General features: G+C 38.5%; 1 protein-coding gene across 4 annotated transcripts in view; it reads right to left on the bottom strand.

Annotated features, from left to right (window-relative positions):
- The window catches only part of fra10ac1 (FRA10A associated CGG repeat 1), a 67377-nt gene that overhangs the window by 36336 nt on the left and 13433 nt on the right, over positions 1-17608 (bottom strand). For 3 of the 4 annotated variants that reach the window (XM_063071704.1, XM_063071703.1, XM_063071702.1), the window contains exons 3-9: positions 16793-16888; positions 16164-16209; positions 12498-12574; positions 11231-11314; positions 10130-10214; positions 9950-9995; positions 3374-3487 (exon numbers count right to left, since the gene is read on the bottom strand). In XM_063071704.1, coding sequence (XP_062927774.1) covers positions 3374-3487; positions 9950-9995; positions 10130-10214; positions 11231-11314; positions 12498-12574; positions 16164-16209; positions 16793-16888 — 548 coding nt within the window. The remainder of the gene's footprint in view (positions 1-3373; positions 3488-9949; positions 9996-10129; positions 10215-11230; positions 11315-12497; positions 12575-16163; positions 16210-16792; positions 16889-17608) is intronic. The other variant, XM_063071705.1, reaches the window with a different exon arrangement.

Genomic DNA, 17608 nt, shown 5'->3' with positions numbered 1-17608 from the left:
ATCCAAGTCTAGTTTGGAGCTGACAGCTTCTCCCTCTCAAATTGCAGGGTGATTTCTATCATATTATGATCACTGCTTCCTAAGGGTTCCTTTACTTTAAGCTTCCTAATCAATTTCAGTTCAGTACACAAACCCAACACTAGCCTTTCGCCTAGTGGGCTCATCCACAAGCTGCTCCAAAAAAACCATCCTGGAGGCATTCTGCAAATTCTCTCCCATGGGATCCAGCACTAACCTGATATTCCTCAATCTACCTGCATATTGAAATCCCCCATGACTATCATAACAGTGACCTTATGATGTGCGTTGTATTTTGTAGCCCATATCCTGGCTACCGATATATGAAGCTACAGTATATAAAGGTAAATATGAAGGTAAGCTAGTTAATAATTTAAAAGAGGCTACTAAAGGTTTTTTCAGATATATAAAGAGTGAAAGAGAGGGGAAAATGGATATTAGACCGGTGGAAAATGATCTTGGAGAAGTAGTAAAGGTGGACAAAGAAATAGCGGACAAACTTGAGTATTTTGCGGCAGTCTTCACTGTGGAAGACACCAGCTGTATGCCAGAAATTTGACAGTGTTACAGGGCAGAAGTGAGTGTAGTTGTTATTACCAAGGAGAAAGTACTTGGGAAGTTGAAAGGTCTGAAGGTAGATTAGTCACCTAGACCGCATTGACTTTACTCCAGAATTTTGAAAGAGGTAACTGATGAGATTGTGGAGATATCAGAAGTGATCTTTCAAGAATCACTAGGTTCTGGAGTGGTTCAGGAGGACTGGAAAATTGCAAATGTCACTCCATTCTTTAAGAAGGGAGGGAGGCAAAAGCCAGGAAATTACAGGCCAGTTAGCATGGCTTCAGTGGTTGGAAAGATGATAGATTTCATCGGGGTACCTTGAGGCACATGATAAAATAGGTTGAAGTCAGCATGGTTTCCTTGAGGAGAAATCTTGCCTGACAAATCAGTTGGAATTCTTTGAGGAAATAACAGGCAAGATAGACAAGGGAGAGTCAATGGAATTTGTTTACTTGAATTTTCAGAAGGCCTTGACAAAGTGCCGCACATGAGGCTGCTAAACAAGGTAAGAGCCCTTGGTATTACAGGAAAGAAGACAGAATAGAGGGATAGAAGATTGGCTGACTGGCAAGAAGCAAAGAGTGAGAATAAAAGGGGAATTTTGTGGTTGGCTGCCAGTGACTTGTGGTGCTCCACAGGGTTCAGTATTGGGACCACTTCTTTTCATGTTATATGTCAATGATTTGGAGGGCAGAATTGATGGCTTTCTGGCGACTTGCGGACAATACAAAGATAGGTAGAGGGGCAGGTAGTGTTGAGGAAGAAGGGAGTCTGCAGAAGGACTTAAACAGACTAGGAGAATGGGCAAAAAAAGTGGCAAATGCAGACATCTCACCTCTCCTGGAAGTTCTGGGAGTCTCCCGCATATGAATAGTGGCTCCCTGATGCCCGCAAATTATATACAATATCACGGAAATCAATTTTTTGAGAGCGAGCGAGAGAAAGCAAGCAAGAGCACGAGAAAGTGAGAGCGTGAGAGCGATCACCAGAGAGAGACAGCGTGAGCGAGAGAGCGAGGGCGCGCCATGGCGGAGTGTTCCAAAAAAAAAGAAAATATAAAACATATGTCACTCCAGACTACACTAAAGTGTACCCCTGCCTAATAGGGGTCAAAAATAATGACAGTGTTGCTTGCTGCACTGTTTGCAACAGTGACTTTTCTATTGCCCATGGTGGGTTAAGACTGTAAAAGACATGTTGAGGTAAGTTTAACAGGTGTCATTTGTTCATTAGCATAGCTAACATTATTTAAACAAGCTGGCTAGCTGCTAAGGAGCTACTCTATTGCAGACATCCCACCTCTCCCGGAAGCTCTGGGAGTCTCCCACAAATTGATGGTGCTACCTCCCTGAAATGAGTTTTTGCAGGGTGGGATGTCTGCAAATGGAATACAGTGAAGTGTATGGTCATGCAATATGACAGAAGGAATAAAGTTGTAACTCTAACTGGGGAGAAAATTCAGAAATTAGAGGTACAATGGCACAATGAGACTAGCAGTAATAATATAAAGCATTATTTATTTTACTTTAATAGATACTTCCTTTTGACCTACTGTAATTTCTTTTATTATTACTGAATCCTGCAGCAACTGCACAGTAACCAACAAAAAACAAGCATTTTATTTTGATTAACGACAGTGTTTGGAACAGTTATGAAAAATGATATCCCAAGAGAACAAGGTAAGAATCCACTTTATCCTGAGGGAAAAGGTGAACAAGGGTGACACAGAGGAGGAATAGGAATAAAATATATTGTTTCCAAACTCAGACATTTTGTTGCTTTGTTGTATGAGAATGTTAGTATTAATATTAAGGTAAATGCACACACCTTACACTATAATGAATATTAATTCAGTCTCTTTACTGTATCTCCTGCATTATCCCTCTGTCCACACCCCAAGAGATGTGCCACCATTATCAGATCTAAGCAAAGATTCCGTTTTACAGATGAAACTTCAAACTGGTGCTTTGTGTATTCTGGTGATGCAGAAAACGTCTTGGCATTATTCAAAAAATATGGGAGGTTATTTGATCTATTGTACTTAACCAACACCACTGAAAACAAGAAATTAATTGGTCATTCATCTCACTTGTTTGTGGGATCACATTGTGGCAAATTAGCTTTTCTTTTTGCCTACATTACAATTAATTAGCTGTGAAACACATTGGGACATTGTAACTGGAAGTCAAAGAGAGTTTGTTCATTCTGTGTGCTGCACGTAGAGTGTTTATGTACTAGGCAGCCCAAAACATTCAGAATTTCTACATATTTTCCATTCTCTATTTTCTCCTGGTATGTATTATGTAACAAAGCCTTTACTCACTATGAAATAAAAGGTTAAAAGGTTTGCCTACCACCCCCAGTTGGGCTAAGGATAGAGTCCTAAGATAGTCACACAAATGGAACACAAATCATCAGCTTTCTTACTACACTACCAAAATTTGCATAGTTAAAGACATTTAGCAAAAAAAATGTTCCTCATCAACTCAGTATCAACATAATGTGTTCAGTAATTCCAATGATTTAGCCAACTAAGAAGGGCGTTTTTCTATTCTTTTCTGAATCACGTGTCACTCTCTGCATTCTAAATTTAAGAAAATAATCAAATCAGCAAACAGACTTGAAGCAAGCCAGATGCTTAAGCAAATGACTGTTCATACAAGATAGGACCACCAGGTCCTGCAGATTAACTAACTGGATCAGCAGGTAATTACTTATTCAGAGATGTCAACTTAACCTAATAAATTCTGGCCAGACCCAAATCTAGAAATGCAATGAGAAAGAGATGACTCACTCAATTTCACAAGGGCATTTCTTTTTTCTCCATGCTCCATGTATCCAAAGTTAACCTCCCAACTTTTCAGACCTTCTTTCATATCACAGTGCTTGTTTCCACAACAAAATTGACCTGACAATGGAAAAATTTAAAATAATTTTCTTTGGATACTTTTTTATAAATAATTCACAAAACCATTGCTACATGATGATATTTCACATTTGAACAATTCTTCATTTCACATATTATGTAGAATGTATGATTTTAATGCAAAACACACCAAGGTAATAAATAACTTTGAAAAGCATTTCTCTATAGTTTTTAGGTATGATGTAAAACATTCCTGGATGAACTTAACAGATTTCTCATTAAAAAATACAGTATATTAACAATAACCTCTGTTAAAGAGCAAGTAGTTAATGTTAGCTGACAACACAGTTCACTAAATGTTTGATTAATTCTCTCCCCATCACTTGCCAATATTATTACTGAAGATTTTTTGGTTTATATGGTTTTTAAAACTGCAGAAAATATTATAAAGAATCTTCTTAATGTTCATGTTTAAAAGCGATTTGCATAAATTATATATAGATTTCTGATGACTAATGTTTGGTTTAAAATGCAATAATTTCAAAGTGAAGAAGAAGAAGAAAGCCCTTAACTCTGAGTGGAGTCATTGGGACGCTGTCGTGACGGTGTTTTTTTTTAGCAGGCTTTCTTATTTTTACGAGGCTGAGTTGTTAGCTCGACGCTCAACCCAGCACGGATGGAAAGTGTGCAAGGGAGCCGGCTGGATTCAAACGCGGGAGCCTTCGCTTCGAAGTCCGGCGCTGATGCCACTAATGACACCAGCCAGCGATTTCAAAGTATTTAATATATATTGCCATAATCCCTCTGTACTCTCAACAGGACAAACTGCATTTTCCACAGATTAACTCTGCTGTAGTTGAAACAAGGTGACAATTAATGGCTTTTTCTTGTCCTTAAATGTCTCAGGCTTCTGCAGTAAATCTTCCTTTAATTCTAATGTTTATACTAGTCCCAGTGGGATTATATTTTAATTAACTCTTGTGTTTATCATTAACACAAGCAGTACAACTTTGTCCCTAAATGACTGTACGAACAAGGCCATCACGATACTGAGAAGTATTAAAAACAAGTTCTAAATTTGTTGCGTCTTCCAAAATAGAAATGCTAAGCCTGCAGTGGCTGAAAAATGTAATAAACAGGATTATATAGAACTAAATGTTCTGGACTTGCAAAACAAAATTTGCAAAAAATGTCTTAAAGTAAACTAATTTCAATGTCTTCTTGTACGGATTCTGCTCTTTAGCTTACAGTTGAGTTTAACAGCTTCTTCTGCAGCTGCACCCCACCTTCTTCCCAAGATTAAGGATAACTTGCTTCCAGTTTGGGTTTCTGTTTCTGAGCTGGTTAATGAGGACAATAAAGAACCCTAGGCTCCTTGAAAAATGAGGAAGGAGGTGGCTGAGCAGGACAGGAAAGGGTAGTTTGCGAAGTGATGAGCTCCTTCCATTGTTCACGCAAAGCTTGTTTGTGCTCCTGATACAGAGCCTCCAAGTTTCAAGCTTAGTCTGGAAAATCTTTTCTCTGCTTGCCTCAATATATCTTGGGATAGTATGTCTGATTTGGGAGTCTGGTGTTGGACTTGAGAATAACTTGGCCTGTCAAACACAATTGACGTGAGAGAGGGCATAGGTGGTGGTTCACTTATCCTTCCAGTTAATTTGGAATATTTTGCAAAGACAATATTGATGGCATTATTTCCGTCCTTTGAAGTACTTATCCAGGTCACTCATCATGGAGAGATACAGCAGACAAACTGACAATTCAGCCCACTGAGTCTATGGTGAACATCAAACACCAACTTTTATACTAGCCAACCTTATAACAACCCTCAACAGTCTGAAACATACCATTCAAATTCTACCATTCATCTACACTAGGGGCAAGTTACAGTGGCCAATTAAACTCACATCTTTTGGGAAGTGGAATCTGGAGCATTTTTAAGTGTTTCTCCACTTCTCTCTTTCAGATTATTGGCAACAAACATATCGAAATAGACACCATCTACAAACCCCTAAGAGCTAAAGAAATGCAAGCCAGTAAAATTCAAAGGTTAACTCAAAGGATAGTCATTCAGGATAGAGGCAAGCAAACGGGGGCCTATATAAACATGAGCCCTTCCAGAGGGAAACACCAAACACTGTGCACTGAGGATGTCACCTTGTCTGCTGATGAAACACCTGCAAGCTAATTGTCAAGCTCACTGAACACTGTAACATCAAAGTTTGAGTACAGGTTTCCCCCACCATCCGAAGGTAGAGCGTTCCTATGAAACAGTTCATAAGCCGAAATGTCGTAAAGCGAAGAAGCAATTACCATTTACTTATATGGGAAAATTTTGCGAGCATTCGCAGACCCAAAAATAAATTACCAAATCATGCCAAATAACACATAAAACCTAAGATAACAGTAACATATAGTAAAAGCAGGAATGATATGATAAATACACAGCCTATATAAAGTAAAAATACTTTTCCACAATCATTGCCGGCACTGTTCTCTGAAGCGAAAATCTCACGCAAGCGCTCTCGGCAGAAAATCTCACACAAGGGCTGTTGGCAAAAACACTCTCTCCAGTAACCTTTAAGCTATGAAGCTGCCAAATCATATCAAATAACACGTAAAAATACACAGCCGATATAAAGTAGAAATAATGTATGTACAGTGTAGTATCACTTACCGGAATTGGTTAAGGGCCGAGCACACTGATGATGGTGTGTTAGACTGAGTCGGAGTTTGGGTGGTGCAGTGGCCCCCACCCTCCAGGCCGCCGAGCGAGTGCTGCAAAGCATGTAGGAATGCAGCGGTAGCCGGGAGGCACACAGCACATCTTTAAGAAAAAAGCTAAAATAAACAAGCTAATTAATTAGGTGTGGCCCGACACGTAATTGTTGGCCCAGATCAGAGGCAATTGCCGATTGCATCGTCTCTGATCTGGGCCGACAATTATGTGTCGGGCAACACCTAACTAATTAGCATGTTTATTTCGGCGTTTTTCTTAAAGATGTGCTGTGTGCCTCCCGGCTACCGCTGCATTCTCCGCGGATCGGTATCTGTCTGCGGCCTGGGGGGTGGGGTGGTGGGACACTAAGGTGTCATCTGTTTCCATTAGAGCAGGCAGCTCATCTTCTCCTTTGACTGCCCGCCTCGAAGTCGAAGGTCGAGGTTCGTCGTCTGCTGTGGCTGATGTGGAAGGCTTGAAAAACGACAGTATGCTTGACTGCTGAGCCTTGCGCATTTTTCTATCATACAGTTCTTTGTAAGCACTCAAACCATCCTGCAAATATCCCCTAAACCGACGTACCCTTTCAAAATTAAAGTTGTACTTTATCATTGTAGTGAAAATCTCACGCAGTTGCTTCACGTTCATTTCGCTACTACATTCGGTTTCGATTGTTATCCTTTCCTCTTCCAATTGCATCAGCTCTTCATCTATCAGTTCTTCGTCATGGGATGTCAAAACCTCTTCAACATCATCTTCCTCAACTTCCACAAGCCAAACTCACGTTGTCCTTACTTCGTTCGCCACGATCGAAACGCTTAATTATATCTAGTTTTACGCTAAGTGTGACACCCTTACGAGTTCTTTTAGGCTTTTCCAACACCTTAAAACTCATCTTGCAAACGGCTGCTCACAGGCATGTGTTTCAGCAATGCCGGCGAGAAAGCCGTTCCGAATCCGGGGGAGAGCGGCTGCTCGTGGCGCGCGCTGCTTTTTATCACGCACTGATTTTTTTCATAACAGTGAAAACACCTTTTGAAAGCGAAAACAGGTAACTAATGTAGGTCTTTCGTAACAGTGAGGTTTCGTAAAGCGAACGTTTGAAAAGCGGGGGACACCTGTACTATTTATTATTTGCAGAGTTTGTGCTAGAAATAATGTTCCCCCCCCCCACCCACCTTCACTTATTATTGTCTAGCTTGTACTTCTTCCCCTACCCCACCTTCTTATTCTGGCTTCTTCCGCCTCCCTTTCCAGTCCAGATGAAGTGTCTCGACCAGAAACGTCCACAGTTTATTCCTTTCTATAGATGTTGCCTGACCTGCTGAGCTCCTCCAGCATTTTGCGTGTGTTGTTCTGGATTTATGGCATCTGCAGAATCGCGTGTTTATAAACAATTATATCACTGTTTGTGAAAGTTTCTCAAAGAGAAAAAACTTCAGCTAGGAGAGTCACACAGCAGCATTATGAGATTTCTCTATGTAACCCCACACGACCCTGAAGCTGACAGGTGTGATCTTTTGGAGACAATTTTTAAGAAGACATAGCTCTTCCAGTTACAGGAGAGGATTGCAATGATGGGAGGAGGGTGTGGAGTGCCCCTAACAGAATAGAGCGACGTGGACATGCTTGGAAGCATGTGCTTTGTCAAAGGGGCATAGAGCTACACAGGGAGGTCTCTGTAAGAACATAGCTTCAGCCCACTATATACAAACACTTTTGAGGAAGACTGGAAAGCAGGCAGATGCTTGTACTAAAAAAAAAGAAATACTCTCTTCTTGAGTATGGAGTTTGAATGACCCCTCTAATCCAACAGTGAGCAGTGGACTGTATGATCTGACATTAATCACTGTGAGCAAACCACAGTGATTCTGAGGCCAGAAAACGGAGACTGAAATTGACCACTTTTAAAAAAAGCAGTCCAATCTTAGTAACGATCTCAGATTGCAATATGAGCGTTCACTAAGTTGCTTGGTTTCAGAAGAGGCAGAATTAGTAGAAGTCAGTTGTCCATTGAGTAAATAAGATCTGTTTATCAGATCACTGAGGTTGAAAATCTTGAATTTGTTGTGTTGTGCACTTCTAATGACATTTCGGAAAGATTACACTAGGCCAAGCAAGAAGCAGCTGATAAGTCAGGTGATGACAGACAACAGCATAAATGTTCATCTTCATCTAATGTTCTCGTAGATGGTGTCTATTTCGATATGTTTGTTGCCTCCCACAAGAAAAGCTGCATTTGCACCTTATTTAAGAGAGCATAAACAGACTGCAGCACTACCGAACCTCAGGCCAGGGAAGAGAAGCACTTGTCTAAAGTGCTCCAGAGCAATGGTCACCCACGGAATTTCATCAGGAGATGCTCATTAAGGAGAGAAAGTCGCGCAGACCTCAATCAATGCACACTGAATCGTGCGACCTTGCCCTACATCACGTATATCTCAGAAATGACAGCTTGACTGTTTGAACCTCACGGCATCACAATCACTCACAAACAGCAACTTTAAGAAAGCTTGTCTCAAGAATCAAAGTAGCATTAAAGACAAACAACAAAAGCAATGTGGTGTACAGGCTCACCTGCAGAGACTGTAACAAGAACTACATCAACCAGACAGGACATAAACTCTCAACTCATTTATAGGAAAACAAACTGGCAAAACGTAGACATGATCCACTGTCGCTGATCTTGGAACATGAAGACCGAGAAGGACACCACTTTAACTGGAACATGAAGCAGCCACAAGATTTTTTAGAAATGTAGTTCTCTTCTGATAACTTCATAAAGAAACATATTGAAATAGACGGTACCTACGAAATCCTATGAGCCAAAAAAAAACATAAGCCAACAGAATTCAAGGGCCAACTTGAAGGGGAAGTCAATCAGGACCGGGGCAAATGAACAGGAGACTAGCACTTCCAGAGAGAAGCACCAACAACTGAGCAGTGACGATGTCACCTCGACGGGTGATGAAACGTTTGCAAGCTAATTGCCGAGCTTGGCAAACACCATAACATCAAACGTCTCAACCAGAGCTACCAACATTCACCACCATCCTAAAGTACTCAAACTCACTTAAGTAGGATTCTAAAAACCATAAAATAGACAGATTTCTATGATTATGCTGCAGAAGTTTGTAAACTCAGCGAACTCCAACATGGGCACTATCAAAGGTGGCATCCATCATTATGGACCCCCATTATCAAGGACGTACCCTCTTCTCACTGCCACCATCAAGGAGGTGGTACAGGGGACTGAAGATACACACTCAAATGTTGCAGAAACAGCTTCTTCCCCTCCACCATCAGATTTTTGAATGGGTAATAAACCCATGAACACGACCTCGCAATTTTTTCCCTCACTTTTTGCACTGCTTGTTTAATTTAATTTTTTTATATACACACACACACACATATACATATATATATACATACACACACACTTATTATAATTTATAGTTTTTAAAATTATGTATTGCAATGTACTGCTGGTGCAACACAACGAATTCCACAATATATGTCAGTGATATTAAACCTGATTCTAATATGAACTGATTCAGAAATTAACAGCCTTTCTCTAAGCCAATGCTCCAATTAGTCATGAGGTTAGTTCTAAAAATTTCACCTCTCCAGCTTGCTTTTGCCCTTTAGGGAAGGAAATTTGTCACTCACTTCAGACCTACAGCAATTTTCTTTTTAAAAGACTTACCATTGGACAGCTAACACTGACCCAGCCAACAAGGGCCAAATCTCATGAACAAGTAAGATCAAAAACTTTGAAAAAGTACCTTTTCCTGAAATTACTTCTTTATCTACTCGCCACCGAAATCCAATCTGTCAGATAAGAAGATAACACTAGTAGAATAGCAGATACTGTTGTCAAGTATAATCAAAATAAATATAGGGAACAGTCATTAAAGCCAGTTCTTTCAGAAACATTTGATAACATATACATTCAATCAGCATACCTTATTGTGTTTATATTGGCTCAAATCAGCAATACAATATTCTTTGAATAATTTATCATAGTATTTCTTTGCCAATGCTTTCTCCCTAAAACATGAAGAAATTTTGTTTAGGTATTCTGAAGGCAAGGTCACCATGTATATTTCATATTTCAACAAAAATTTAAAATTCCTTTAAATCAACATCCTTTCTCATGATTACCAGGTCCATATCAAGTTAATGACCATCAAACTATATATTAAATATTTTTATCAGGCTGTCACATCAAGTTCCCCCACATCTCAGAACTTCTTTTCCTAACTGTTCATGTTATAATGCAGAAACACTACATTTCTAGAACTTCCATAATTTACTTGTCACTGAGATGAGAAACTCAAAGCAGACATAACAAATCCAAAAAAAAGGTTTAAAGATTGAGAAATTCAAAATAATGGGTTAAATTGTTTGGATATCTGTCAGCATTGCGGTTGCAGCTACTGGCATACAGTTGTTTAACTGAGTAGCAACAAGCTATGATTCAAAAAGATGGGTGGATGATGGAAATGAAGGTGATAATTGAGCTAACATTAACTGTTACTTTAATCTCACAACAATTTAAAGTACTGATGAGAGAAACTTTATTATTTAAAAAAAAGTTTACTATGAATCATGTGGTTATCAATGTACAGCAAATGATTAAAACTTCCATTATTCTTATTTATATCTCCAAGTAACTTCACAGTCAATATTTTAAAGTAATAATTATTACATCTATTGCAGCAGTTAACAAAAATCAAAAGTTAAGTAAATAACTAAACAACTTGCAATAAATTATAAAAATCACTAAAGATTTCACTAAAACATTGTAACAGAATGAGACAATATATAATTCAAGAAAAACATTATTTATCCTTTGGCACTTCACTATCTAAAGTTTACATGTTCTGCAGAAACTTTAGCTAGTAGAAACAATAAATACAACTATAAATACTAAAAATTAAATGTCTGGGAATTCATTTTGTTGTCAGAAGTACTGAATAGAATGAAACTTGGAGATAGAATACATTGTCAACTGCCATAGACTGTGCATATGTTTATAAAAGTCCATAATTGCCTGTAATTACCAGTTCATATCAGTTTCATCACCTTCTGTCCATAAGAATCTATGGTTGTCTCTTATCACATCCAGGTCTGTTTTATCATTCACTCTACCAACAAAAATGGGATTAGCAATCATGAAGTCTTAAGTTGCAAATATAAAACATACTGCAGTCTTCAAAAGCAGGACCAGTGCAATAAGTCAAAGGTACAAGTGTTTGATTTGGATCAGCAAAGAAGAAAAGAATACTCTTAATTTGAACAAATTAGAATTTGTTGATCAGCAGGAGTCAAAAGGAACTCTGCAAAATCTCCATTATTCTGACAAGCTTTAGATGACAGAATAGCCAGAATTTTACACAATTGAGTTCAATGGTAGTTTCAAATGGTGAAGAATACACTTCAACAGCTGTTTTCTTTGGATGCAATGAAATAATGGGATTCACCCAGAAAACATTTCAGTGGTGCCAAGTTGTAGCAACCACACCGTACAAATCATTTTGGAGTGTGAATTATTCCAGAACTTTTCAGAGATGCACACAATAACCTCCTGGTTGTTTCTTGGAAATGTCCTATTACACTGATCATCTATAAAGTTATGTTACCAACTATCAAATAAACGGATTTTTTACTGTTTTCATTTTCTAGGAATCCATTCTAATCATAACAGACAAACAAACATACTTATTCTCAAACACGAGGAAATCTGCAGATGCTGGAAATTCAAGCAACACACATAAAAAATGCTGGCGAACACAGCAGGCCAGGCAGCATCTATAGGAAGAGGTATAGTGGACGTTTCGGCCGAGACCCTTCATCAGGACTAACTGCAGTTATGGTATTTGCTACGTCAGGATTCAAGTCCTGATGAAGGGCTCGGCCTGAAACGTCGACTGTTTACTAATTTCCTTAGATGGTATCTGGCCCGCTGAGTTCCTCCAGCATTTTGTGTGTGTTGCTTGTATTTCCAGCATCTCCGGTGAATCTAACTAAGGAACCAAATGGCCTACTTCTGTGTCTAGCATTCAGAACTTGCATTTTTCTCTATTCCTTTGTGGGTTAGTTTAATAATGTACAACTATAAATACCATTTACAGTACTTTGGTTTTAACTTAAACATAAATTAAAAATTACTAAGATAAATATTTAATCAGCTAGTCTTGCTATTTGTTTGTACTGTAAACTTAATTAAGATTATTTTCATAATGTGTCAATGTCATCAGCAGCATATGATTTCAAGTTGAGCATTACCTATAAGAATCATGTATTAAAAATTTATTTTTGGACACTTACGTTGATCTCTTTAAGTCTTCTTTGGAGCCACCATAATAAAGCAAGTAATCATTGATGTACTTCTTGTGTCGTGCATACTTTAAAAAGTTAAGAAAACTGCCATATTTCTGCAGATGTCAGCAGGACTACAAATATTACTTCAAAAACAGTAACTGGAGCTTGACTTAAGAGTGATAGTGAAATCACAGAACCAAATCAGGCACTTCATTAGCAGATATACTTCATTATCACACACAATCACCAGGTAACATATCTAGTGAAAATTATTCTACTTCTACCAATATCACATAAATGGTACCAACAAAACACAGCAAATCCACAGTTATCTGTTTTGAAGAACACACAAGCACATAGTAAGTAGAACCTTAGGCATCTGACACCAAATTGAATACAGCACTCTGGAGAAATTATTTCAAATATCTGACCGACAGAAGTGAATTACACACAGGAGACATTTATGCAATCTTCAAAGCTCAAAGTTCAAAGTAAATTTGTTATATAAGTCAATATATGTTGCTGTATACAACTCTGAGATTCGTTTTCTTGCGGGCATACTCAGTAAATCCAAAAACCATAACAGAATGAAAGAAAGACAGCATCCAACAGGGTGGACACACAAGCACTGTGCAAAACACAACAAACCGTGCAAATACAAAAATAATAATGATAAATAAATATTGAGGACTTGAGATCAAGAGTCCTTGAAAGTGAGTCCATAGGTTGTGGGAACAGATCAGTCATGGGGTAAGTGATGATATCCCTCTGGTTCAACAGCCTGATGGTTGAGGGGTAATAACTGTTCCTGAACCCTTGTACCTTCTTCCTGATGGCAGCAGTGAGAGCATGGCGTGGGTGGTGGGGGTCCCTGATGATGGGATGCTGCTTTTACGACAACGCTCCTTTTAGATGTGCTCAAAGGTGGGGAGGGGTTTACCTGTGATGGACTGGGCCATATCCACTACTTTTTGTAGGATTTTCCGTTAAAGAGCATTGATGTTTCCATTCCAGACTGTGATGCAACCACTCAATATACCCTTCACTACACATCTATAGAAGTTTGTCATGCAAAATCTTTGCAAACTTCAAAGGAAGTAGAAACACTGTCATGCTTCCTTCGTTATTGCACTTAACGTGCTGGGCTCAGGGCAGGTTCTCTCAAATGATAACACTGAAGAATTTAAAGTTGCTGACCCTCTCTACCTCTGACCCTGCTCCTCCTCCCCCCCCAACACCTAATGAGGACTGGCTCATTGATGAAGTTTCCTCTTCATGAAGTCAATAATTAACTTCTTGCTGACACTGAGAGAGAGATTGTTGCTGTGGCACCACTCAGCCAGATTTTCAATCTCCGTCCTATGTGCAGATTCATCACCACCTTTGATTAGGCCAATGACAATCAAACTTCAATATAGCATTGGAGCTGTGCCTATCCACACAGTCATAAGTGTAAAGCAAGAAGAGCGTGGGGCTAAGCACACAGCCTCGTGGTGCACCTGTGCTAATGGAGATTGTGGAGGAGATGTTGCTACCAATCTTTGTGTCTAATATTTTCAAGTCTGCCTATAGTTTAAAAATCGGAAAATAAAACTGCTGATGCTGTAAATCTATAAAATAAACTTTAAATTCTGGTGATACTCCAGGTGTCAGGCTGCATTTGTTAGAAAAGAAACAGAGTCAGTTCAAAAGAACTACAATATTTACCAGTTCTGACAAGGGGTCTTCTTTCTCCGTTTCTCTTCACACTTATGTGACCTGACCTGCTGAGTATTTCCAGCACACTGTCTTTTTTTTCCCGGCTACAATTTGTGACAATAGTTTGCCTCTTTCATTCCATCTTGGAGAAATTGTTGGCGTTTTGCATTCAGAAGCAAATAGTCATGAAACAGAATTTCTTGTTGCCAATGTTACTAGCAATTTAACATTTTAGGAACAGCTTTTTTCCCCTCTGTCATCAGATTTCAGAATGGTCCAAGAACTCATGACCACTACCTCACAATTCATCTTTTGCACTACTTATTTATTTTATTTATTTATTATTGTAACTTATAATTTTTGTTGTCTTGCACTGTACTGCAGCCACAAAGTAACCAATTCCTTGAAATATATCAGTAATAATAAACCTGATTCTGAGGCTAGCATGCTGGGTCTGGATGTCTGGAACTGTTATTCTAGTTCACTCAAAATCAGAAGGACAACAGTTTTCCATGAACTGTTCCAATTTTTGTTTCATAACAGTAAATGCAATATTAAAGAGAATATCATCAACATCTGTGTTTGAAAAACACCATCTGGATTCAGCACTATTTCAGTTCAATTATTATATCAGTGCTCTTTTATTCTGTTCCAAAGCCAGAATTCTGACAATAAACAAAAGATGTACTCAAGACATCTAAATAACAAACAAAACCTCCGTGCCAGCATCAGCTGTGAGAAGGTTAACACTGCAGAGCTTTTATAGCAACGCTGATGAACATAAAAAACAACTGATTAATTGTTCAGATAAAGAATCATATTTAGATCAATAACACTCTGACCTAATGGATATTATGTCTCCTGGTAGCATATTGTTGCAGCATGTTCGTTTTCCCACTGGGAAACTGATAATGTTTCTCACCTCTGAATTGCAATGACTGACATTATATAATATGGTTATGCCTTATTATGGAATGAGTGTTTTCCTTGAACTTCTCTCAGCCTTATGGACACCAGTAAACTAATACTCATCATAGTTACAGTGGACCAGATCTGACCTTCTGCCTGCAATCCCTTCCCTCTGGCAATCACTGCTTAAGAAGGGGACAACTTGTCTGACTAGATCAGAGAGGTGAGTAGATATCAGGTGGGGTACCGCAGAGTAAATTTCAGATGGAGATTTGGCCTCTGACATTCAGTGTACACTTACTCAAATAGTTAACAACTATCCATTGAAATGTAATTTTGAAAGGTTATTTTTTAAAATATCAGCTTACTTGCTGATAATTGAAAATTTGAAATCCAAGTAAAATAAATTAAATGTATACCCTCCCCATCTGCAGACTTGGAATTCCTAATAAATGAAGATTTCTAACCTGGCACAGTATCAGAGCAGCAATCCAGCCATGTAATTCCGGGAAAGCCCAGCAAGACTGGGCTCCAGTGGTGGACTCGATGTGGAGTTCGGACAGAGCAGCAGCTAAGCCAGAACTTTCCTGCTAAGATAAAGAAGTGCTTCTCCATATGCCTTTTCCAATCCTGACAATGTCGAATCCAAAGCTAACTTCTAATTTTCTTTAAGGTCACAAAATTATCAGTCTCCTTATCTCAGGACTTTCCTCAGCTGATGACTTTCCCAGCTTGAAAACACAAGCATGTCACTACCAAATTTTTTCCAATACCTTTCCCCTTTACAACATGGTTGGCATCCTACAATAATCTTTCACTATAGTTTCTTAAAATAAAATTCCATAAAGCAGTTGGATAACAACTTCATAACTAATTTTTACTCTAGTCTTAGAATATATATTTTTAAATCATACATAGTCTAATTACAACTGTAATGAAATTTTTGAAGAAATATGTTATATATAATGATTTTGTTAGTTTTATTTTAAATATAAACTCCTTGTTAAGCTCTTTCCCCATTCACTACTATGACTTCTGATAGCTGATCTCTGATTTCAAGGATACAGCATCCATGGCAATAAGATGGAAACGTCGGTTTCTTGCTTCTTCCCTATTAAAAATAACATTTCATGAAATACGAAAAGCAGATCTTACAGTTATATATCAAAGGAAAGGTCACGAGGCGCTTTTCAGCCTCAGGCCTTCCAAAACTGTTTCATAATGAATAAATTAATTGATGGATAATCAGTTCTGTATTCAAATATGGATGCCAATTTGTGTACTACAATGTCACAACACAACCATACCTTCATATTCCATGGATAATAAATATTGTCCCACATACAAGACCTCTACAATAGTGTTGCAGAATCATTCACATCTAGCTACAATAATGCCCATGGCCTAAACTTCAAAAACTGCTGTTATTCTTTGTCTACGGATGCTGCATCATAAGGAACAAAAGGTTTCAGTGATTCATGTGACAAAATGGTCCAGATCAAGATTTGCACAATTTACTGTAAGGGTTGCAAGCTGATGTTATATTTTGAAAGCTACATACTTCTAAGATGCTCTTTCATTTATTTGGTTAATTTGTCGGAGGTGATAGCAATTTTTCCAAGGCAAATAATTTATTGAAGTTACAACATCTTAAAAATGTACTTCTTATCAGAATTCCTTTAAAATGGTTTTACCTGTCCCCTTCCTGAGCTGCAACTTGCTTGTGGGGCAATCGGGTGTACTTTTCCTTTTGGAATGGCTTTTTAAGTATCGTAGCATCATTTCTTGTCCTAGAATTGAAATTGCATACAGTATATGTCAAACTATTTAATGCATAACAATTAACACAGATTACGTTAAAATAAAGAAATTACAATCAAAACTCTCAACACTAAATAATTGTTACAAAAACTCCAGAACCACTTGAGAAGTGTACCTTAACAGAAAACCATTGTAAGCACTAATATATTCATACCTATAGCATTTTCAGCTCAATAATTGAACTAGAAACAAATTCTAAGGCCATATTAAATTGGGCATGTGCTTGAATGAGTAATACATAGAGAATTATGGAACTAATGCAGGCAAGTGGGATTAACAAACATATATAATGGCATGATGTGAAGGAAAAAAGGATGACAGGAATGAAGGTAGGACCGATTAGAGATAAAGGTGGGAAGATGTGCCTGGAGGCTGTGGAAGTGAGTGAGGTCCTCAATGAATACTTCTCTTCGGTATTCACCAATGAGAGGGAACTTGATGATGGTGAAGACAATATAAGTGAGGTTGATGTTCTGGAGCATGTTGATATTAAGGGAGAGGAGGTGTTGAAGTTGTTAAAATACGTTAGGATAGATAAGTCCCCGGGGCCTGACGGAATATTCCCCAGGCTGCTCCACGAGGCGAGGGAAGAGATTGCTGAGCCTCTGGCTAGGACCTTTATGTCCTCGTTGTCCACGGGAATGGTACCGGAGGATTGGAGGGAGGCGAATGTTGTCCCCTTATTCAAA

The sequence above is a fragment of the Mobula hypostoma genome, chromosome 19 (assembly GCF_963921235.1).
Source record: "Mobula hypostoma chromosome 19, sMobHyp1.1, whole genome shotgun sequence".
Taxonomy (NCBI): domain Eukaryota; kingdom Metazoa; phylum Chordata; class Chondrichthyes; order Myliobatiformes; family Myliobatidae; genus Mobula; species Mobula hypostoma.
The sequence above is the reverse complement of the archived record's forward strand: the minus strand, read 5'-3'. Positions and strand labels throughout refer to the sequence as shown.